We start from the raw sequence: 26952 nt of genomic DNA, 5'->3' as shown, positions 1-26952 counted from the left end.
GATATTTTTTTGTTTTAACCGATTTTGCGTAGTTCTTTGCTTATCACCATAGAAACAAATACAATGTAAAAACTTCCTAATTCCTACTAAGTATACTATTATACAAAATTAAATCAATTAATCAAATATATATTTATGTTTCATATATTGTCTCCAAAGTGGAAAAAATCAAGTAGGGTACTATAAAAAAAAAAGTGTTCTACGTTTGTAACTTGGTGTTTGTGTGTCTGTCATAATGTTTTTGGACACTAAAAATGCTACAAGTTTTAATTTTTAAATTGTTGACCAAATTCGTCAAATTTGCAAATTATTTTGTAGTAACACAACAATGGAACGTTTAATTTTTATAGCTTAGGATTGAAAATTAAATACAAGGTTTAAAAGGTTTATAAGTAGATCATCAAGTAACCGACAGTTTTAAAAAATATTAAGTACAATTTTTTATTGAAATTTTAAGCTAACATTTGAATTAAATTCAATATTTAAAGAAATAATAACGATTTTACTTATTTTTTTGGAACTAATCAATAGATTTTGATGATTATTAGTTTACACTTTAAACGTATATTACCTATTATATATTTATATTGTATACACATGATGACATTTTTCTTAGCAATGTTTTCGGTAAAAATTAATTCAACCAACCACATTACTATAGTAGTAAAATCATTTACTTTAATAGCAATACAGTATATCATTCAAATATAATATATACTAGTAAAATAGGCAGACACACATCTTTGTCCAGAATCGTTTATCGTATGCAATGATTTATCATTGAATTCAAATTTAACACATCACATATTATTTTGGGGACTTAATCAATAAAAAGTTACAGTCGTGCTCGACTCCAAATGTACCTACAGCAAAATGGTTACCTACTTGCTCCTTTTTTTTATCAAACTTAAGGATAAATATGATCAGCTTATATTATACATTATACTTTTGAAAATGTAATTTAGAAAATTGTATGTGAGTCTTATAATTATTCTTTAAAGTTTTGGGTGAAAGTTAAATTTTATCGCAATATTGTCATATTGATATATTCTTAATATTATTTTGAAATTAACGTTAGTATTATAAAATTATTATATAAATCAAACCGTAGAAGGCTTTATTTGTGCTTCCACTAGGCATAGAAAAAAATAATGGTAAACTAAATCTTATTACATTTTAGGAAAACGATGTGAATGTTTCCTGCAACACATAAAACATCAATATCAAACTAGCATATTTTATTCTTCGTTTGCTACAGTACATAACTACGAATAATAGATGAAGTTAATAATTTACTTATTTACCATTATAATGCTTATATTTATTGTTAAGTTGAACAATTCATTCAGTTAACAATAAAAAAAAATTCGTTGTTTCATAAAAGTGGTGATTGTGTGACATAAACGTAGGACGTTACTCGATATTTTCCGCTTCGAAGAAAATGTATGAATCATGAATATGTAAAAAGTAACCATTAATTGTATATACTATACCTAGTGGGAATTACATAACTTTTACAGTTTATTCGTTTCTACGGTTAAAAGCAAAGCATTAGGTACGCAAATCGGTAATAGAAAATAAAAATATCTGTAACCCAGCCCAAAAACATATTTATGTTAAAAAGTTTCAAGAATACTTTGTTTAGTATATAATATTCTGAGTATTTCTGATGATAAATTATTGTCAACCATCTGCCAAAACATAATTTAATTCGTAAGAATAAAATAATACCGTTTAGACGTACCTCTATTTCTAATATATATATTTTTTTAATCTAAAATAAATATTTTTTGTTTACTATTTGGACATATTCTATTCTAAAAATAATACTTTAGCAGATATTAAATTGTTTTTATTAGGTATACCTAGTATTTTTATTGCTGGTGTTATACAAACTTTAATAAATACCTAAGTAATAAAATATGATATTTTTAACACTTAAACTCGTATTTCCCGAATATGTCGATGGTACCATTGTTGTTGTTTTTTTATTTTGTTTGTGAGTTCGATTGGAAATGTTTAAAATAATAATATGTTGATTGGCATTCATTCAAGGAAATTTAATGTATACACAGGATTTCCTATACAATATAGATTTATCTTAAGTATAAAATATAGTGTAGTACAATATACGTATTTCAAAATATGATTTTTTTACCCATTTTAACCGTATATTTTTAGTGATTTGTCTCTTAAATAATGTAGCCTCGGACTGGTGTAAAAAATGTGATGATGAGCATAATGAGTAATTTTTAATATTTTTACTAGCATACAAAAAAAGTATGGATCCAAATATTAGTTACTTCGTATATAAATATTTTGTTTATTTGCATACATAAAAAAAAAATGATCCAACGAGAATATTTATTTCCCGATGTCACACAGCAGGAGAGTAGTTTTACGCAGTAAATAGAAATTTGTGATTTACCTCTATACTTTGTGATGTAAATCGCCATAACAACGCTATACTATTCACACTATCCAAATTGAATCTCACTACAATATGGTAATAGCTGTACAGTCATTTTTGGGTAATAGTAATACAGTATATTCAAATATCAGGACAGCGATGATAGTAATGATAATAATATTAATTAATCTCTCGTTTTCGTACTATTATAATTTGTCAGCACATAAAATATAATATGTTTTATATATTGGACGAAACGGCGTTTATAAATACACTACACTAGACAATCGTTTTTAATTGTTATTGTTCCATAAACTATTTAAATTATGTAAACATAACTATAGTAAATATATAATAAAGGTAATTACTAATCTCATTTAGCTGCTTACGATTTGTCATTTCACGGATCACCGCAGTGTGAGTCATTCATACGTCATATTATTGAGATGAGTTTTGAAAACCTTAAGGACCCTCTATACAATACCCTTTAGTGTAAATAACGGGTTGCAAATTGCATGTCTCGTGGTTGCGGTGTTCACGCTGTATGCGCATAGCAACAATGCCAATTTATTACCGACGTCGCAGAAATAATAATAATTGTGTGCACGACGCGCGGCGCTGTGTAATAGAAGACGAGGTAATGATATTTATTATTATGTTATAATTTATCATATAAAAATAATATATCGTCCGAACTAAAATAACATATAATAAGTGATATGCGACTCCGGATGATCATTATTATGTTATGATAAGACAAATAGTCCGTCTCCGTTTTCAATCTGTTCTCCGCGTATAATCTGTACATATACGACGCTTAATATTATTAATATACATATAGTACGCGCGGTCGTTTAATATCGGACAAGGAAACGGGTCGACAGCGACCCAGTATCATGTCAGTACGCGTATGCATATTATTATTATTATTATTATTATTATTAGGGACCGGCGAATTGAGTTACACGTTATATTGTTATAATAATATGGTCGAGACGAAAACCGCCCCGGTGGGGTGGTGGGCTGCACGACTGCTGCAGGGGGTCGTAGGAAACGCATTATTATGTGTGCATAACGACGGAGGGCTAAAGGATTGTTGTTAAAAAGAAAATAACAAGAGTATTATTTGGGGCTGCTATATATCATGTATAGTCATCGTAATGCGAAGAGGTGGTCGGTGGGTGCAGATGCCGCCACAGTAGACGCGGTATAGTGAGTTGACACAGACAAATGGCGTAACTTTTTCGGTGGCGCCTACCCCTCCACGTGCCCACGCCCTAGACAAGTCGTCTAATCTACCTTATTTTTAAGTACAACCTCGGACGGGTGCGTATAGTTGGTCTGGGATGAGATATTATATAGCGTACATATGCGGAGTGGTGCGATCGCCGCAGAGTGCGGTGCGCGTCCGGTATGAAAGCTGCCCGTCGTTTGATGGATGAACGATGACGTCATTGTCCTAAGATTTTCAAGGAATTAACAAGGATGCAAAGCTCCGTCCGGGTCGCGTCCGCTTACTGCAGGAGCTCCCCTAAACCGTGGACACGTCAACCGGATATAATAGTGCCGTCGCCCGGTTAAAACAATTTCGTGACTCAATTAGACAGATTTGTATTTTAATATCCGGTTGGGTGGTCGACGATGGCGTTCAAAATATTATTTTTTTGAGCGGATAACATTTTAAGATTGATAATATTATTATATAAATGGCAGCGTGATGGTGTTCGGCGGGTCCACAAATTAACCAAAGGATGGGATTTTGCTGTTTGACAAATCGATTTTGCCGCATCGTCGCATATAGTCACCACTACATTAATAATTCTTTGCGGCTGTAACATAATGTTATTATTATCAAATATGGTCAAAACTGTGATCGAAATTCATTTAACGAGCAGAAAGGGTTTGACCACGGATTCGCACCAGTACAATACATTAATGTCGTTGATGTTTAACCTGCATAATCGGGGCGGTATTATGCATGGTTTACGTATATTCCCGATTACTTATTAGCTATTATATTATTTTATAACACAATTTGACTGGGAAAAGGCATCGTAAAGCGCTAAATGACGTTTAGGGACCAAGCGAAAAGTTGTGTACTTCGGGATAACCGACCACATTCAAACGCACAAGCGCTAGTGTTCCGCTAACCATTTACTACCTAGCTAATGAAATATTTAATTTTTATTATTGGGACGAGCGACATTTACAACAAAAATAGGTAAATGCTAAGTGCATATTTTCGTATTACAATTGATTTCGAAAAATGTATTTGGTGTAAATGACAAATATTACACCTTTATACTATTATTGCGTATCACGTTTTTAAATATTTTGATTCAGATGGCACGATTAAAAATGCAGTAATTCCTTTTCATTCGGGTTTTTGTAGATATTTCATCAACGATTATACGCAATAAGATAATTTTAAATATCGTTTCTAATAAAGTGTTGTATTTGATTTATTTAAAACTATTTTTATACAATGATCATAATACTGTCAAAGGCCTTTTTTGAATGTATAGCATTCAAGTGCATTGATTATTCAGGTAAAATTATAACATGAAACAGAAATATAAAACAACCTCAAAGTTAAAGTTTTTTTTATAAAATCCGAAGCACCGTCACCAAAGCAAAAACATATGACCATTTTATCTTGCTCCACTGAAAAGTTGTAAAACTATCGCTTAGACCCTTTTGCCTTTTGCCAGTAGATATTTTATTTTATTAATTTAACGGGCGAGGCTTTTTTTTACATAATTTGTATTTATAATATAGTAAATTATACAATTAATTAAGTGCATGCATAATTAATTATATACAACAAATAAATAAGAGAAAAATGTTTAGACTATATTGAAGAATTTTTATAATGACGAGGAATCAATACAATTTCATATTGGAATTTTATTATAAAACCATCGTAACTTGCCGTTCACGAAAACAATTTTATGTATGGTATAAATGACAAAACGAGGCATATTAGTGTTTTGAACTTCCACAAATTAATTTTAACTCGATTTATGCGTACACTATATTACGTAAACGATGTTGTCATTGGTTAAATATTATGAAACACCACGACGAAACTTCAGTTAATTTCCAAGTTTTATATTGATTCTATACAAACAATGCAAATTAAACAACTTCTAGATTACATTAAAACAACGCATTGTAAATAAAACTTAATACCATCTCACGAACCCGTAAAATTATCATTGTCTGTAAGAGAACAAAAACTTTGCTTAAATCATTTTGTATAATATTTACTTAATAAAATTTATCTTTTTCATTATTCTAAGTTATAAAATCCTTAACATAAACTAATTATACGTTTTACAACTTAAACAAACCCAAGAAAATAATAGTTTCTTTTTAGTACAATTATTACTGTTGTATGGGTTTTATATGACTTGAATTTAAAATAAATACAAATATCAGTTGCAGTAATCATGTCATTATTTTTGATATTTTATATTAGTAAATGATTTTAAAATTTTATTTTTTATTTTTCAAAACAATTTATCTTGGCCAGATGACATTATTCAGAATTGAATAGTATACAATTTATTAAAAACCATTGATTTTGGTATATTTTTATAGTATTTCTTGAAATTATTCAAGACTGAAAAGTTATCTTTTTATTTGAACTAAAATGGATATATTGGTATGTGTAAATAATTTAATTTTAAAACATTTTTACTAGGTAATCAATTTGTAATTCATCTAAAAGGAGAAAAAACTTCAAAGTTTTCTGCAAAAACGTAAATTTATATTATTACAATAATCTCATTTTAGTTATACATTTTCCTTACCTTTTTCCCTGTCCCCTAAATATTCTGCACAGTTTTATGTTTTATTTATACTTTCAAACAAGTTTTAGCTGAAACTTATTTCTGTACGTATCTCATACATTTTTCAGTACCTGCCTCTCAGAACCCACTTATCCCTCCAACACATCGTACAACTACAACTCGTTGATCAAATATTTTTCACAAACTCAAATTTAATGACAATGATTTTGGTAAACTTTTATATTGTTTATTGATGGTTGTTTATCTAAATAGAGCTTTGGACTTTGAAGCAAATAATAATTAGTTAACAGTTAAGTAATTTGCTGATTGATCTTATGCAGTGGTGAAGCGTATAATGGGGACAATGAGACAACGTTTACCAACATAGAATACTGACGAATAATTTGGTTTTATTATATTAAAATAAATTATTATTTTTACAAACTGTTAATGCAACAATATTAATATAATATATTGTAAACTTATCAAAATCTTTTTTTTTTTGTTATATTATTCTTATAGAGTAGACTATAGTTGGGGCTGAGTGCGTGAGTTGTCGTTGCCCGGCATTGTGGGTCAATCCAATAAACATCCAAAATATACAGTCTAAAATAAATATGAGACGATGTTAAATTTGAGTGAGGGAGGGGGTTGAGGGATAGAAAAACGGATAAGCTGTGATATGATTATTATTTTATTTTTAAGTAATCGACGCGTAATCGATTACCGTAAACTCGTTATCATGTTTGTTTTTGTTTTTTAAAAATGTATGGTTTTTTATTTCTAGTCTGATATTGTCTAAAATATATGAGTTTCAGTAATATCGTTATTATTATACTTGATTTGTTTATTTTTTTTCAACGTCTCCCAGGCTTTAAAGTCTCACTGATCTGATAAAACATTAATGTGGCAAGATTTGGTTAGTATAATATATTATAATATGCATTGATATTTTGAAGAGATGAGTAGTTTAGCTTTTCTTTCGATTTACATTTTGGGAGGATAATATTTTGATTTCCGTAACATAAATATGGAAATAATGTTAAAACTTTGGACGTCAATATTATTAACACACATAATCTGTAATTATTACGGACTCACTATTTGGTGGGTAGAAACAGTAGAAATAATTAATTTATCATCGTTGCGATGTCATACACCACTAATTGCAGCGACTGACATAACAATACAATTAACGACAGGTTATAGCTTACTACAAAAAATTTGCGAAAATACCAATACGCATTGTGTTTGTGACCAGGGCTTACAAACGTTATAATAACGTTATGATTGTACCTAACGTCATAATTGAACAATATTTGTAACAAAAAAATTAAGAATTTATCATATTTTCCGTATCCGGGCCATTCCTCTAATTTGTTATAATTTTTGAATTTAATAGGTATTAAATGTTGGATAAAATAACATTTCAATTATAAACACATCATTTGTTTAACGGTTTACTTCTAAATAACGATAAATGCAAAAATAGTGTAACGTTTTAATATTGTAAACAACATAAAACGAATTTTTTTTCAAAGATCCCTGATTGTAACTATATTGTAGTTGCAGAGAAATTTATATACATCTATTATATAAAAGAGTCATATTAAAGTTATAAATGTATGTCATTTATATATAATATAAAATTCCGATGTTGAGGTATTGAGGTGTGTTTAGTTGTGGTTTATTGACTCAAAACTACTGGAATGGTTTGACAAACATTTCAGACATTTTACTTAGATATACTAGGAAAGTTGAGAGAGAAGATTAAACAATGTCCAACAGGTGGCGCTGAACAAAATGTTTTAAAAATGTTTTTAGCCATACTATATATAAACTATGAAACCACTAACAATATAATAACATGTGCCAAATTGTTCATTTTCGCTGGTGATACCGCGGAAGTATACCTAAATCGATTAGCTCATGAAGTTAATATTATACTTAAACAGAAGTACACCAACTATCGATTTGTCCTAAAAGCGACGCACACTAAAAATGCACAGAGTGCCATCTTTTATTGTTGTTAATTTGTTTTCCTCTTGAAGTATAACACAGCTAGACAAAAAAAATGAGAAATGTATTAAATTATTTATCAATAAAGGTCTCATTTAAAGTACGAATAATGTCTTTATTATATAAAGTGTGGAATATAATATATATAATTAAAAAGATTTTTTTTTCATGATAACGATTAAGGGCACCACCATAATTAATATATTTTATTATCACGCAAATGCCCGCTGGCCCATGAAGGAGATACCATTTACGAGGGAGTCCGCTACAGCACCAATTTATGTTGAACAAGAGAGATCAACATTAAAAAGATAATTAATTACCGACCTAATAATTTATTACCTACTACCTAGTTATAAAAGTTATGTAATTTAACATTATTTTGGAGCTTGGGTTATTTTTAATTGTATTGGTTTTAATTCTACATTTGTAGTATTTCGTACTTTTGTCATTAACACCCTTACACGAATACGTCTATACTCTTTTCGTCATTTTCACACGGTTTATGGTCGATCAATAGCGCACGGTACACAATATTATACCATAGCAAAAACTGCACGACGGTAAATAATAAATTGTATACTATATGTTCATATTATATACAATAATTTCAGCTATCAAATAGTTAAATATGAAATTCGAAATAACGCTGTGCGAGCGCGCGTGGATTAAGTTAAAATCTCGACCAGCCGATAAATCAAACATGTGCGTTAACTTTTAAACACGGTCGTACCCGTACTGCTCTGCGTTACAATAATAATACATATATAATACTATGATAACATAATATATTATTGTGTATAAGATGTCCCTTACACGCTAAAGTTTAACAATTCCGATGCAGCGCAGACGTGGCGTTAAACGCCGTTTAATAATATATAATATATTGAGATGTAAGTGTATAACTACCATCTAAATTAATCACCCTCGCAATAACAATAAAATATACTCGCATCGCTGCAGCATAACGCTATCGTTTCACCGTTGGCGTTCGAGTTATGATCGGAAGAAGAAAAAAAATCGACAGTCAAAATGTCGAAAGATTAATAAATCGTAATCGTAGCTGAACACAACAATGGCGATGATAGTCCACCGTAACGATAATGGTACCTTATGCGCGGGGGTGGAGTTCGGGTAGCAATAATGATAAGACAGTATATAACCACGCAGAGGTTTTCGAGCCATCGTACATTTTCGGTAGCCACTACACAATATATTATTAAGCTCTCATTGATTTTTCCTCTGCATGGTCTTATATATTATAATATGGTCAATGATGGCAGATGGCGGGTGATAAATCTAAAAGAGCAATCTTCGTCAAACAAGTTTTTAAACAATCCCACATTACCATCATGCCAAGTTTTTGGTGATTTACATAAGAAAAAAACCGCAAACGCCAGGCTTTAAAATATCTTTGTGTGTGGCTCATCCGAAAAAGCTTTTATTACAGCTCGCAAGAGAGAATGTTAATCCCAAACCACTAACCGTAATGGGCGCAAGATATTTTTAAAAAAAAACTCAATTTTCGACTGGGACAATATTATAGATAACGGCGAACGAATTGTTTTCGATAAGAACTTGCAGGTATACTTTCCGTTTTGAGGGAATCGATACATAACATTATTATTATAAATTCACTACAGTTCGCATACGTTTTAATAATGCACAATATGTTCTACGTAAATATTATAATGACCAAACCTGCCAATTATTCGACTGTTTGGCCGTAGGCGTAACTATGGTCAACTAGGTAACACATTATCTAGGTGGTCGCAGCATTAAAAACGGAAATACGCGTACACAATGACTTTAAGGTTTACAGGAGAGAGCAAACTCTATCGCTAATAATAACCCCTCTAAAATTGCCACCACCAATTATTGCGACACTGCGGTTGTCCAGCAATGTAGGGTTTCTCTGAAAATCGATATTATAGTTAAGACGACCAACAAGTTTCTACACACAACGTTCTGTGATTAGGTGACCATAATATCTGTACACTGCAATGACAATATCGTTGGATATAACTGTACATATACTGATCGAATAACTGTTCAATGGTCACTAGAATAAAACAAAATATGACAATAAACGACAACACGATGTTACCGTATGCAATTTTGTGCTTGAACGATTGCATCTTTTTACGCGACAATTTCAATAATCAATAATAATCGATTTGTATTATGTATATAGTATATATTAACTATATAATAAACATAAATAAATAAAATAATATACTAACTAAATCAGATTTTGAATAACTGCATAATCGAAGAAAGGAAACGGGGGCGAGTATGCTTAGTGAATCACCCTGTTTATAATATCATATATTGTGCCCGTTCAAAACATCACTACCTGCAGTCGAAGACGGACCGTTTGCGGAATGACAAATGGATATCATTATTCGGGTGTACACAATACATTATAATAACAGTAGAAAAAAAATAGATGTTATACCTATCTCATATTATATACACGTTATAGTGTGTATGACAAGAATGATCGGCTGGCTGGTTGTAGGTTCACCCCATGTATAATGTAACGATAATGCAATAATTTGTACCATTATACCTCATCGCGTTAACATGATATATCATAATTTATAATAATTTCTTAAGAAAAAATCCATTCATAATGTCAGTATTTCGGGTTAGTTTCTTTATTATTTCTAAATGTCTTTTTGTCCGGCATACTAGACACGTGAGTATTTTGCAATCAATACAACGTACCCGTATACTCGTAAGGTAATATGAATATTATATGATGGGCAAGTTCCGGTTGGGGTAGGTTCTCCCAGCAGCATCTAGCTACTAGTATAATCAGTGCGTCTGTAATCTATTCGTCGGCCAGTATTCTAATAGATGGAGAGGGGATTACCCTACGGTATTTTCTACCAATGGTAAACATATCCCAGGAACATTGTACTCGGTGTAAACCAAGGAAAATACCAGCTACCAACTGGTAGTATAAGTGACTTTGAATCGAGAAGACATCCCTGAAATATTAGCAAACGATAAGAAAATCTTGTACTTAACTGAACTAGAACTACTCAAATTCCTATACACGCTCGTCTTACATAATATACACACTAATGCACCCCACTATAACTATGGGGGAAAATCAATCCTTGAATGAAAAGCACAGCTGATGTGGGAAATTGTTCATGTTATGATTAATATTTGATTACAGTATCGTTCGATGGTAGCGTTTATTTACTGAGAAACAAAATTTGTATCTACGAAGGTCTTGTGCTAATATTGTAGGTGTCCCGTTATGAAGTTTACAGTGAAATAGGTACCTATATTAATAGAAGCATGTCGTGTTACAATAAGCAGTGTTATTTTACAACTGAAATTCTAAGATAAGACAATCATATTATAGTATATTTTTCTCTTTTTAACAGTTTCGAAATTCGAACATTTCACTGAAAAAAATAGGTACCTAATTTAATGCTAAATGCTAAATGACTAAATAAATCATCGAATAAAGTTTAACGAACAAGTTGACGTACGATAAAATTATTCGTTAAAAAATATATTATTATAAATTATATATAATATACACATTTATTTTGATCCCTTCTTCTTTGAAGTTCTGTTAGTTTCAATCAAATTAATCACATACTTAGTTTATTACTTAATACGATGAATATAACATAATTTAAATTGAATAAATCTGTAAACTGTTGCCTCATTCCATTTTGTTTCTGCAAAACTTTAATCAATAACCTACCTACCGTTATGCGGGGTAATGACATATTTTATTGAATGGGATTTATCCAATAATTTATTAGATAATTAATATATATAATTTGATGATTTTTAATATAACTGAGAGAAAATAATAACATTTTTTAAAAATTAATTATGTATAAAAATAATTAACACTTAAAAAAAATTTTATTTTTTTAATTAAATATTAATTAAATAATGTATTTGACCTTTTTTTATATGAATTGCTTATTTTATTAACTGTATACACTTTACAGATTCTGGATATTCTCTTTCTTGCTTGAAAAAAAAATAAAGGGCAGTATATTTTATAATTTATAATACTTTAGAGCTTCTTGTTACATTTTGTACTTTCATATTTTTTCGTTGTATTTATAGTAAAAAAGGGCACATAAAATTATTTTCATAAAATGCAATTAATATTAAATTACTTATATATTTCTGTATAATAATTATATAGAGTAAACAATTTATATAAATATATAATATAATATTTCATCGGCTGATATAGCATTAAATCAATGTTTTATATTTTTATGTTTAAGTAGATACCTACCTAGATAATTTAAATACAATTCTCAGAAATTTTTACTTGTAAAACATTTTTATAGGAATTCAATTTTCATCTAAATATTATGTTATTGATCATATTTATTATATGGGTTAACAGGAGAGAATAAAATCGTATTAAAAAAAAAAAAAGTCTTCATCTTAGTTTGTAAAGAAAAGTTTATTTTGATTTAAAATAAAGGCAGCTAACTTTAGATTAGATTGCATGGAAAGCATTAAATCTAGTAATAATGTTATTGATCCTTTTGAAACTTTTTAAAATTTACTCTCGCTTCAATAACTCTGATAGTAGGTACATAATACAAAGTAAAATAATTTAACAAACAACCTTAACATAACTTCATACTTGACTGGAGAATAAAAATGCTCGAGTGTGTTAAGAAGTTTTCAACCGATCGTGTTACAGCGTTACCTAGAGAGCTCAATTGTTTTTTTTTTATGACAAACAAGTGTAATAGAGTATGGCTTTGATGATCTTTTTGAACATTTTCAGTTCCTGTGTATAGACATACACTCGTGTGTAATTTAAGTAGACGCGTTTTACAAAATAGGAATAAAAAAAAACCAACAGCAAACTTATTTTAAGTGTTTTGTCCGCGTTAAATGATTGTATCGTATGACCGATTGTGTTGCGGTTGTTTAGTTATAAGGAAATCGATTTGTACGGGCTAATGTCAAATTCGGCAACTCAAAATAAAAAACAGACCCACGACAGCAAAATGAATTATCACTCTAAAAGCCCTCGTATATGAACTCATAATAAAACTCGCCCTTTCGCATCTATAATTGATTTATATGGGCGTTTTCATGAACATGAGTTAATTACGAGGTTGGTTGGATGTGTATGTTAAAACAACATTAGAGTCGGGTAAAACACTCAAGTTTGAATACAAATTCGACATCAATGACATGTACGTATAATGTATATAGTAGTGTACAGTAAAAAAAAAAAAAATAATAATAACGTGGTAGTATATTTTATTCGTAAACACATGTTTAATTTACGTTTTATTATATTAGTTTATAAAACGGTGAATATATACAGAGTGATTGTTTAAATGGAACTCTGTGTATCATAATATGGTTGAGTTTTAATTATACATTTACATTTTGTTATAAATGTTTTTGATAAACAATAGCGTTTTTTTGTCAACCCTGTGAGTTATTAAGTTTTATGTGTATAATATATTATACTATAATATTTACTTTTTTTTTTAAACAAAAACCCATTATTTTAGTTTTATATTATGGAGCAAAATATTTTATTTCTAAAAAATGTCGAATACCAACCAACCAATAGTTTATTATTCAACAGCATTAAAAAAATATAGAGGTGTGGATTAGTACGGTAAACATTGCCAGGAAATACAATTTTTCCCTGTCTCTCAACTGCTCTTATCGAATATTTAAATGCTTATAAATAATAAACCCTCTTCAATATTCGATATTTTTAAATCCACATTTTAAATAATGTATTCTTTGGTATTAACAACTACTCTCGTGAAACAAAATTAAAGTGACAAAATGAGCTTCGTATATTAGGTAAAAATGTATCTCACGTGCAACACATAGTTCATGAGTTGTAGGTATTCCATAAATGTATTAAAAAATTTGAAAAAGTCCGTAGGTAAATATTCCATAGATGAAAGTTCTTGATAGATATTTTAATATATTTAATTTATCATAATGATGGGTATTCAGCTGTTAAAAAACATTGAAATACCAAAAGTTACGAAAAAATTAAATTAAATTAAATATTCACACTCCGCTCAAATGTATTCACATTAATAATTTCAAAACTTATTAAAACAATATGAACTTTAAAAGTATCGGAATACGACATCGGTCACCGAATCTATTAGTATACAGATATAAAATACAAAAAACTATTAATTAAATTTTTCAATGGATCGTATTTTGTTTAGTAAAAAATTACTATACAATTCAGTAGTATTCGTTCAGTTCTATCTTTTATGAGGAAAAACCGATTATATATATATATATATATATATATATATATATAAGAAGATAATCATTAGGGATCGCAAATCCATTAGACTCGGTTATTAATAAACAATTGACATTATTGTTGTATTATAAAATATATATTGTGTAATTTCCAAGATCTAGAGGGGATTGGAAACGAGGGAAATAGCCTACGCCAAAACGGTAAATCGGTAAATCGTTTCAAACCACGCGCAGTTGTCGATGGGAAATAGCTGTGGAATTATACAGAATCGAGTATATTCTTAAATTGTTTTCTAATCGTTTGTCATTTTTTAATCTACGCCCGTACAATTTTTAAATAAATATAGAACATAATATTATCAAGGGTGCACACCACATAGGCAATATTATTTTGTCTTATATTATATTACAGTCTGTTGTTTTTTTCCTCTAATAACGTTAATTGTTTTTTGTCCGTAAAGAGTTAAAAATTCATGGTGTTAAACAAAACTACAAGAGTTGTAGTAGTTGCCTATACATACAATGGATAAACTATTTACTATTATTAATTGGATTTTACATTGCGAGCGCAATATTGTTGCATTATTTAAAATATAAGGTTGTTTACAATATAATATATACGCAGTAAATACCTTTATCATGGTTGTACCTTCATGATTAAGAATAAACTAATCTTATATGACTTTGTGTAGGTAGCTTGCATATTATTATGAATATTAATAACGATTAGGCGACGCATCGTTTGAGAGACTCTGACAATATGTTGGAAATCTTATAAGCTTTTCGCATATCTTATCCACGGGCGAGGCATTCGTTTAGAATAATAATAACATGTCCGACTGTGCAACTGCGCAGATGGTATAATGGGAGAAGGAGGCGCTTCTCTTTAGACGAGGTAAAGATTGTTTAGTGATTGCCTGCATGTTTCCAATTCGAAGGCTGTTGATAGTTGTCTCAATATACAATATTTATTGATATATCGCAGTATTATAATATCGTCTAATATTGCGAAAAAACCTGCGATATATTTCGGTGTGCTGTGAGGTCGCTGTATGACGACGATGATGTGCGTTTAGGCGCTTAAAACAAATTATGCAAAACTACACACTTGCGTCGTCGCTGCAGTTCTGTACCCACGTTGCAATATCGTCCGATGTATCATAGCCAAGATGCAGGCACCGTTAGTACATTAAATCACACTATACATGTGTTTGTTATGAATAATAATAATATTATTATAACGCATATATTATAATATATTAATATTATACTGTATATGCTTTACGAGTTAGATCCGATCGTGAATACCGCCGCCGCCGCCGTCGTCGATCATTTACTTGTCACGGGACGTGTGACGTGTCGTCGCCACGCCGTCTCGGAAACGGGCGTCCTCCCGCGTTCACCGGCTCATCCGGTCTCGTGTGATTGCGAAATTAGAAAATCCATTAGGCACCGCACACGCGAGGAGGACAAAGTGTTTGCGTCTCTTCCGCAGCACCCTGTTGCGTGGAGCTCTATACTTAGCCGATGGGATATGCCTGCGGTGTGTGTGTGTGTGTGTGTATGTAGTGCATAACGAGTTCGTGAAACTTGGAAAGACCTCTTCTTCGGAAGTACACGCGCGCGCGCGTGGGGGGGGGGAAAGAAATTTGGCATTAATCTCTTTAATGGTGGAGGGCACCCGGAAAGTACAGGAAAATGATTAATGTGCCCGCGAGGGATTGTTGCGCACGCGACAACGTTTTCTCGCCCGAAAATACACACACACACACACACTGCGGGGACACAATATGCCGGTTCCTACGTGACGTATATATTATTATCATTATTATACCCATTTATATTATTATATGCTTCGGTCTACATTTAATAACGTATCGCTTAATATTTGCAGGTAATTTCATTACGCGTTTTCCCGTCGATTCTGGAAATCACGGTGACACGCGGTGGCAAATCTAATTTTCATAAGCAACGTTATGCGTATAATAGGTACGTCCTGGTGGTACGTCCTAGGTACTTGTGGACGTAAAATAATAATTATTAGTGACATAAAGACAATAGGTACTATAAAATAATACAGATTTTAAATTAAAATTGATTTTTCCACTATTGGACAATTTTAACCATAAAATACTAACCTTATTGTTAAACCTTTATAACTATACATAATGATAATCACCCGTCGAGTTGAATACAATATTACAAGTAATACGTTGAGTCCAACTAATTTGATTTATAAAATAAGTATATTACAAACGCAGCATAATAGTATAGTCAATTTGGCTTATTCATTTGTATACATGTGTTTTATTCATATCTGACAAGGTTAGATCCGGCTGAAAAAGACGTATACCGAAGCAACTTCACCTGTATTAATAAAATTAAAGGTCAAAAAGGAGCGAATAAAATGCCTATTTTTATTTCTCAAAATCATATGAAAATACTTAACCTAAACACCCGGCTTAACTCGATTAAAATCACAGTTTGAAATGATTTTTTTTTATTTATATGTAAATGTATTACAAACCTATATATTATATATGTCTTGGAAGTATTATTGTTTTTAATGGAAAATATCAAGATTGTCCGTGATTATCATCGTATACGGTTAACGCGAAATTAGTAAAAAACAGGAATGTTGGCGAGTGTGAAATGTCAAAATATATACATTGAATACCAATCGAAAGCGTATCATAAAATACATGTACATAGAACTATAGAAGTTCGTAAAATTGTCAGCATAGAACGTGTGGCCAGATGAGATCGTTATTGATGATGGTCTCGCGTTGGCATAGAGCTGACGACAAGGTCTCATGCGCTGAAGGATATCGCTGTATATACATACGACCTAATTGCGATTGTATCACCTGCACCTCCGAAGCCTCACGTCCAATCTCCCAGGGTATTTTATCGTTTTACTTGGTAGGTCATATAAATCATTTTTTTTATCACGTCCGTCAACGTCCACGTCCTACGGGAACTGTTTGACGCGATCCGAAAAGGCGTTTTAACGGGATCGTTATCTCGCCACCAGATGACCGACTTACGCGGATTCGGTGCCCACAAATATCCGCCTCGGCAGTCCACTGTATCTCTCGTACTCACGATCCAAATTATCCGCCAAAAACTGACGGACGTATTTTGTTGATGTAACCTATCTTTACGTACGTTATTCCAACATAACCGGACGACAGGAAAAGGATAATATTATACTTATAAAACTAAAAACTCATTCATATCCAATTTTCATTCTCATCACAATTGATGGATACTGCAATTCAATTTTATAAGGGTAAAATATTATTTTATATTATTTATGCCAAAGAAAAACAACCGCTTTTTTATATTACATACACTACTAATTTCATTGTCGGCTAATATAATATACCTATTGTGCACGTTTTTCACGGTGTTGAATTATCAAAATATATCCTCGATTTCCCAAAGGGACATGGAGGGGGCTGTACTGACAGGGGTATGTTATTTAGATTTAGCAAAAACAGCGAATACAGTTATGCAAAAATGTTATTATTTTAATCATTAATTAAAAAAATATATATAATAATAATAAAGTCAGAAGCGTAACAACAACAAAAAATGTACTTTGCAGTACACTGTTATATGTATAGTAAATTCCCAAACATTCCATTATAATATGCATTCGTCAGTATTGAACGAAAATAAATATTGAACTTTATGAAGGTAGCGTTCCCTTAGTTTGATTGAAAAATAACAATATTCATAATGTGATAATTCTCCCCTATCTCTATTATAATATATAATATGGAATGTATCACTATAATATTTTATATATTATTGTATTTATTTGTAATATTGTTACATATTTCAATTTTTGTGAAACATGCGTATTTAGGGATAATAAATCAAATACAGTTTTAAATACTCTAGGTACCTTCTATCAGATATTCAAACTAATTGTATCGATTTACTAATTATTATATAGAAATTTATCACAACTGGGAATAAAAAAATGTCATATAAAATATAGTTACATAGTAATAATATAATATTGTGATCCATAAAAATGAAAAAGAATATTTTTATTTGCAGTGACGAGTAATCCTCATGACATAATTATTATACGTTTCATACATTTTAAAAACCTCACACAAATTTGTGTAAACATATTAAACAATGCATGATACAGCTAATCTAAGGACTTGGCTCAAGCGTTTTTTATTAGACTCAATACATAATAATATTATCACTCATTGTAAACAACTGCAATAATTATTATATTAAGAACTAAGAAGTTCAATTAGAATTGAATACCTCCAATATAGATACAGTTATGGATTTTAAAATAAAACTAATCCGTTTATGTTTGATTGTAACCGTGAATCATATAATTGATTTTAAATTAAAATGCAATAGCTGTACCTAAAGTATTAATGTATGTCGTGTGTGTAACACGGCGCATTGTATAGGCAATTCACGGGTACTTCTGTATAGCTTATAATATTATAATAATTCTATAATTAATAACCTTGGTCATATATTTTTATCATAAATAATATTATATAAAGTTATAATAATTTTAATAACATGATCAAAATAATTATTTTATAAAATGCGAAGCAAAGAAAATTGTATTTATTATATTTACGGTATATACATCAAACGAAAAAAAAATAATTAATTATGTGACTGTACTAAATATACTACAAAAAACCTTGTATAAAATATATTTATATTATATTAAATCATTGAACATTATTACATCCCTCGAATAACGTAAACTTAATTCATTTTGATATTAAAAAGTAAATTGTTTTTGTAATAACAAAAAATGTTGGTTTGTATTTAATTCAAATTCGAGTTTATGATAGAAAAAAAAAGTTTTCATTCTAAGCGCAATTTAAGAATATACATTTCAAAGGTATTCATGTTAAAGTGCATTGAAGAAATAAATGTCTAGAACAAAACTTATTCAACTCATCAAATTATAAAATATAACGTCAACGACAGTGATTTTTTTTTCTTTTTCTTTTTTATTATTATATGAAATATACAATCTGCCTCTTGGAGGCACAATAAGAATATGGGCTAAAACTACGTGAACATGAATGCGATTGTTGAAAGAAGCCACCCAGTAGTGACACTTCCTATTGACTTGACTAAACGACAATGATAATATTAAAACTAACAATACATATTATTTATCACTTAAGGACACACCTAGACATATGTTATAAAGATAAAGTTTCATTTTTGAATAAATTATGTTACATACAATATACATATTATCCACATTTTTTTGCCGACGTGTTTTAAAAATTGTTCTATGAAAATATTTTTTTAGCTGTATACACACTCAGTCGTGGCACACTAACCATTTTATTATAAAATATGCTCAAAGTAGAAAAAAAATAATGATTAAATATACATTAATGTTGTACAATCGGAATCTGGTATGATTATAAATCAATCATCTAATAATGATAGAAATTACAAATGCATTTAATTCCAACGATTCAGAGTAATAATAAAAAAAAACCTCACCGAAGCGGTCAAAGAAACGCCATTAATTCTGAAATCGATTTTATAAAAATATGTATCCCGTTAGCTACAACATCGTTTATTAATAACGATTAGATTTATATTTTACTCAGGGTAATTTTTATCGACTTATAGCCAGGAAATTCACCGAGAGCAAACAGTTATACTACACCAACGATATTTAAACGTTCCGAATCTGTTATAAATATCTGTGACCACACAAGTAGTAATATACTACCATATTCTATACCTATATTCACTGGCGTTATTTATGGTTTATTTCGAGAGGATGCAAACTTGTAATCCATCATTAAAAAATAAAAAATAAGGAGGGTACATTTTTATCTCTCATCTAGGAGGGTAATCTAATTTTAAAAGTGATAACTGTAATACTATGTATGCATTGATTTTTATATTAAGCGTCTTTACCTATAGAATATAAAATATAAAAGTAAAAAATATAATATAGCAATTATAGGTAGATTAGATGAAATTAACCTCTGTAATATTTATAAATATTCATAATAATTATAATAATATAAAAACTATGTATTAGAGTATTAAACTATATAAAAAAATAATTTAATAATTCAATAAATTAATAAACAAAAAATGCATACCAAAGTTCCAATATAGTAACCTAACGCCGATCTCACTAACAACCGACGTTGGATTTCACCCATAGGTCTGCTCAAACTCGTGTGATTATAGTACATTTAATAAAGACAAAATATGCCACCATTGTCCACCGCTTTTATACGAACGACGCCACCAAGTATAATACTCCAAAGTGTCAGATTTATTGAAAATATTTTAATCCTATCGTACATAATATTATCATAATAACGGTTCGACGACCGGCTTGTAAAAACGACGAATATAAATCAAAAATGGTTCGATCTGGGTCGCAGCTTGTGACGTGTAATTTCTGCACACTGAGCTCCGTGTAAGGCAATCGTATAATAGTCTTCTTAACACGTCATAATATATAATTTTATAATTAGGTGACAATAGCGGTGACGTGCCTATGACGATAAACGCAGTATAATATATTATTGATATAATATTATAATACGTGCAATATTCTTTGAAGTATTTCTAATCTTCTACAGCGACGAATTCATGATGATAACAATATAATGTATAACACCAATAACACCAATAACTTCGTAATATTATTATTATACTCGTGAATCATACGTGACGTTGTATTATTATTATTATTATTATTTACACACGTTGTACTATAGGTATCTATTATTATTGTTATTATTATTACCTATTTTATATATACGTCGAACAGGGTCCAATTATATTGTATATTATATAGTACACTGTTTCCTGCAGTCCCAGACATGGGCGTATTCCGTGGAAGGTCGTTATAATACGAGATGCTCGGGACTTGGAGATGAAAACGAGGTGTCTCCCGCCGGCCAACCACCAAAGCGTGGTAATAATAATAATAATAATAATAGTTATATAATTGCGGAGGTGCAGAAAGACGCTGATATCAAAAATAACGAAGGTTTGCCCATTACCTAACCACCTTTCGGGGGCGACCAGAACCGGGTTGTGGTGAATGGGTGTGTGTTGAAGGGGGGGGGGGGGGGTGGAAGGGACAGAAAACAATACGCTACATTCATTGTTGTCGCTCATTTCCCGCACTCCCCGACCAACCGATGCCGGTGCTCGGGTCATTAGCGCGAACGATATAATAATAAAATTGTCGGAAAAACGTGCTCGGCCGTTAGTGGTGTATGTGCGTCGGTGGACCGCAGATTTTTGCAAACCCCCCCGGTAATTTCGAAAATAGTACCTACGGAAAAGCGACCCGACCGGATAAGCTGCAGGCTCTACCGGAAATCCGGTACGCTCTATTATTATACACTCACCTACAACGTACGGTTATAACGTCGGGCGCGATCTTTCGGACGATCACCGAGACGTGGCCGCCAAACGTCACCCGCAGATGTCGCTGACTGTTACCATATTCGAGTTCGAAGAAATACGTTTTGAACGATTTTCCGGAAACTCGGTAGGTATCCGAAGGTTTTATTCCATTTCCGAAATTTAATGTCACAACTCGTGAGCAGTCGCTATATTATTGTGCTTTGGCAATCTGAGACCACCCGGTCTCTGGGTAATCAAATATTATTTATTATTCTATATTCTGTCGACTGATGATGACCTTTGAATTCTAAATATATTATACTATTCTTGTTCCAAGATTCTAAAGTCATATATTTACCTACTATGTCAATTCCAGGAAAATAAATATGAAATCTGATTTTTTAATAGGGTAGACGTATTAGAGAGGTGAATAAGGCAGGGAACAAAAACAAATAACCATTGGAATAGAATATTATTATTTATTACACAATATATTGTCTAAAATAGATACATTATTATAATAATGTTATTACTTATTGATCTATTATTATGCGAAAGCGTTTCATACAAAACTTGAAAACAATATAAAGACATCATTACTTAAAATGTATGTGAACTAAAACACTTAAAAGGTATTTTGTATTTGATAGAAGCCACTGTGTAATAAATACATGTTTGCTTTTACTTTAAACATAAATGTTTAATGAATGTAATGCAATCGTTCGTATTTGTTTTCGTGCTTTCAAACAACAAACTCGATCAGTTTTTTCGCTGTATTGTCATTTCATTATAGTTATTTTTCAAGGGGTCAGATAATGTGTGTTTTTCATTACCTACTGTAGACCATACGTTGACATTATATCATACTGCTCAAATCACATGAGATTTCATATTGACATTGAAACATCATAAATAAATCGTGATGAATAAAGGTTGGGATAATAAAAGTTGGGAATACGTATTAGTTAGTACGACTTATATATATTCTATTAACTACCTACCTATATTATATCATACGGAACAAAATTTACTTATGGTGATAATTGATCATTATGCGTAAAAGTAGATTTCCATTTATTTTTTTACTACATTACAGTATACATCGCAGTGTCATTTTGTAAGTCTTATAGTTTTAATTTAATATTCCTAAAATACAGTAATCGAATATTGAAGTAAATGTAGCCAAATTCAACAATTTAATTATTTTTAATGAATCAAACGTCATAAACATATACCTACTTATAGTTACTTTACTAGTATTCAAACAATCATTATAATTGTTTGAGCAATAACATTTTTCTCGACACAACGACAAACGATGAATTCTGTCGCAGTTATATTTCATAAACCTTGTAAAGGTCTACGTTTTATTATTCGTATTAAGTCAAACTGTACAATCCGTTATAATATTAACACTATAATATATTTTTATCGCAACTATTTAATGTATTATATTTCCAGGTACAATAAATTATATATAATATGATAACTAGGTATAATATATAACTAGGTAAATTATATTTGTGTGGACGTAGCATTATTGGTACAATTGGATATTTGTCACAACGTATTAATTAAAAGCTGATATTTATTTCATTTGTTTACGTTTTTTGTACTACCTACTTTTGCCATGTTTTTAATCATACCCATAGCATCAAAAAAAAATCTGAAAATTAGCAAAATGCACGATGTGTGTGTGTTACAGTTGTGATGGTGAAATAAATCTGTAGAGTAGGACGCTGCCACAGTCACAAATCGCCAATAGAAAATGAATTATGGCGTATCCGAGGCTTCGTCATTACAGGTCCCGATCATCATTCACATCTCCATTTTTATTTTTATTTTATTTTGATTGTATATTTTATTTATATTTTCATCTAGACGTTAACGTTTCCTGACGGCGAACGATACTGTTTTGAATTTTACTGTTTATATTGATTTATTATATTTTCACAAAGAACAAGGGCGGAAACTGATCATGATATGATAATATTACATCTCCTAATAATGATACAATTATAATAATATCTTTGTATGTACATATATATAAATGTTTATATATATATATTGGTTCAACTGTACTATGTTGTTTGCGCGTGCCACATGATAATATATCAACGACCTCTCTCCGGCAGCGTTTAATTTGTATTTTTCCACGCAAATACTTTCATTATAATAATATTACGTGTCCCTAAATTAAAATAATAATGTATTCTACTAACGTAGTCGTTTTGCTGTTAACTATATCGAGCCGAGAAATAACGAGAAAATTTCGAATAGAAAAAAATGTGTAAACGGCTAGGGTCGGAGCGAGTGCACATTCAAAACGTATTTATATTTATATTTATATCTATACATTTTTAATTATCAAAAAAGTAAAATTCAAATTATATACGTAACTAATTATAAATGCAAATTCTGGTCATTTCATACGAGTTGTATGTAATATTTTTTTTTATCATTCCATAGTTTAAACGTGTTCATCCACTCGTTTAATATTATCATCTCAATTCACAGCTCGTTCGTAGTGGCAATAATTACAGTAATAAAAATGAACTATTGATATTGATACAAAGCGGACTTGACATTGTATAGTTGTCAAGTGATTCATAAATATATTTACCTATAATCCGGAAAAATAAATAAACGGTTGTCATTATAAATACCTACTTTTAAAAAAACAAAAATAATTTTTTTGAATTTGTTTATTTCTCCCGCTTATTAGATTCCCAAGAGTGATAACCTAACCAGCATTTAAAACGTTTAATTAAAAATAAACTAAGCTTGATAGAGAATGAAAGTTTAAAAACAATAAACTAAAATACAGTGATAACACTTCATTAATTAAAAATAAGAATAAAAAAAATATTTCAAGGTTGAGTAATTTGCCAAACATGCTTACCTGTTTTTCTATTATTAATTACTTTATTGAAATTCTAATGTTTAATTTTCTAAGTACCTATACATGATAACCAGATTTCCAATACCCACTTAGATTTGTATATCATTTAAGGAATGTCCTGTAGTGATACAAACTTTTTTTTCCAAATAAAACCACACTTTTTCTGTAAATTGTTAAGCGGATGAAAATATTTATTTATTCACGCCAAAATTCAAACGAATAGATTTTTAGTAATTTAACTTTTTACACTAAGGATAGTTATAGACCCACGATAATACGATTGGATTATATAGAGGCTATAATGATTTGAAATTTATAGTAATTATTATTAATTTATCAACATTTATAATACTTGTAAAAATTGTCCAAGTGTAATATTAATAGGTACTACCTAGATCCAATATCAAATATTCATATCTATTTTATATTTTAGTGAATCCAATTATAAAGGATATTATCCATATCCATATTTTAATAAATCAAAAACTACTCGAAAACTTTTTTATTCAGATCTTAAAATTATTTTCCTAATAATGTTTATATTGCCAAACAACACCAATTAAACAGTATAAAAATGAAAAACAACTCAAAATTTGGTTCTTAAGTATACAAAAAAATCAGAATTTGAATGAGTTTATTGTCGAAGGAAATTGTAAAATAGGGTTGAGCGTGGTTGGTGAATCAGCTTTTATGTTATGGATTACGGTCCAAGTTCAAATACTAATACGCTGAATGGTATAATATAGCAAGACCAGGGGGAATATACATTTGATGTGTTGTCTCAGATCTCAGTCACAAAATCTATACCATTTGATCACGGGGTCACGATTCATATGAACACAAATATCTTCATATATAATAACTTGTACGTTAGAGACAAAAACATATTCCACTTTCATATTGAAGTTTCGATATATGGTTTGAACTTTTGCATTTACTTCAAGGAAGTACGAACTCTAATCAACGGCAACATTAATATTTAATTTCAGTATATTTCAATATTAATATTATAAGTTTTATTAAATTGTACATAAATTATATGAAAATTACACGTCTTATAATTATATGAATGAAAAGATAAAGTTAATACCGAGTGTTACAAAGAGTACATAATTAAATCCCATACCAAAGTCATATAATATTATGTTTCTTATTTTCCAATTGAAAGTTATAAAAATCATAATATCCATAATAAGAAATTGTTTAAATGTATATTATACTCGTATTGTTGTAATCTGTATACCTTTCCAATGAGATAATTTCAAGTCTTGTTTTGATTTTAAAAACGCATTCATGAAAACGTAGTCCTAGAACCTATATCATAAGTTATGATTCATAACGTAGATATTTTTTGTTCAATTTAAGCATATTGTTCAATAAAGCCACAGGCGTACTCGAATTTTCGACAGACAACCACAACAGAGAAATCTTCGATATATCAAGTAAATTGAATTTATTCGAGCAATAAAAATATTAATTAATGTTAAAAGGAATAATACTATATGCATATTAGTTAGGGTCGTAGGGGCTTTATAAACTCGTCCCTTCTATAACTCGGCCGACTCTCAGGCGAGGTGAGAATGCCTAAGAGAATATAGTTCGAACAATATACCTAATATCATTACAAATTCAGTTTGATATATTATTATTATTATGTTCTCTCGTCGACCGAGTATTACGTCGAACACACGACTACACTGGATCGCAGACGCAAAATATATAATAACTGTTTGTTTTGTTTCAAAGACCATGTCAACACAGATAATTGTTGTTAACCAAATGCATCACGGGTGCTGTTTTTTGTATTGAAACGAACTATATCACTTTTTTTTTACATTTTACGTTTTACTCTCATTAATATAATCCTTGTTTTCATGTGTGCGCACGGGGTGTACACACTGCACAGTGCACACTTTGTAAAAAAACTCTTTATGCCTAGAAAGATTGATTTATTTACAAATATTATTTTGATAATAAATTATAAAATGCATAACATAAAAGCACAAAACGTATAATTTTTTTTTTTACACATTTTAAACTAAAAAAAATTTTAATTTTAACTTTAATCAATAATATATTATCCCGAATGGCTGAATACTATTTAGCATCATATACCTCTGATAAAATTATGTTATACATTTCGGTAG

The 26952-nt window shown here is 30.1% G+C and overlaps 1 protein-coding gene across 1 annotated transcript in view; it reads left to right on the top strand.

The window, feature by feature from the left end:
- The window catches only part of LOC132943217 (uncharacterized), a 284209-nt gene that overhangs the window by 108168 nt on the left and 149089 nt on the right, over positions 1-26952 (top strand). The window contains exon 3 of the mRNA XM_061012095.1: positions 23609-23707. Coding sequence (XP_060868078.1) covers positions 23679-23707 — 29 coding nt within the window. The 5' untranslated portion in view covers positions 23609-23678. The remainder of the gene's footprint in view (positions 1-23608; positions 23708-26952) is intronic.

The sequence above is a fragment of the Metopolophium dirhodum genome, chromosome 4 (genome assembly GCF_019925205.1).
Source record: "Metopolophium dirhodum isolate CAU chromosome 4, ASM1992520v1, whole genome shotgun sequence".
NCBI classification, from domain to species: domain Eukaryota; kingdom Metazoa; phylum Arthropoda; class Insecta; order Hemiptera; family Aphididae; genus Metopolophium; species Metopolophium dirhodum.
This window is presented reverse-complemented; position numbering and strand designations above follow the sequence as displayed.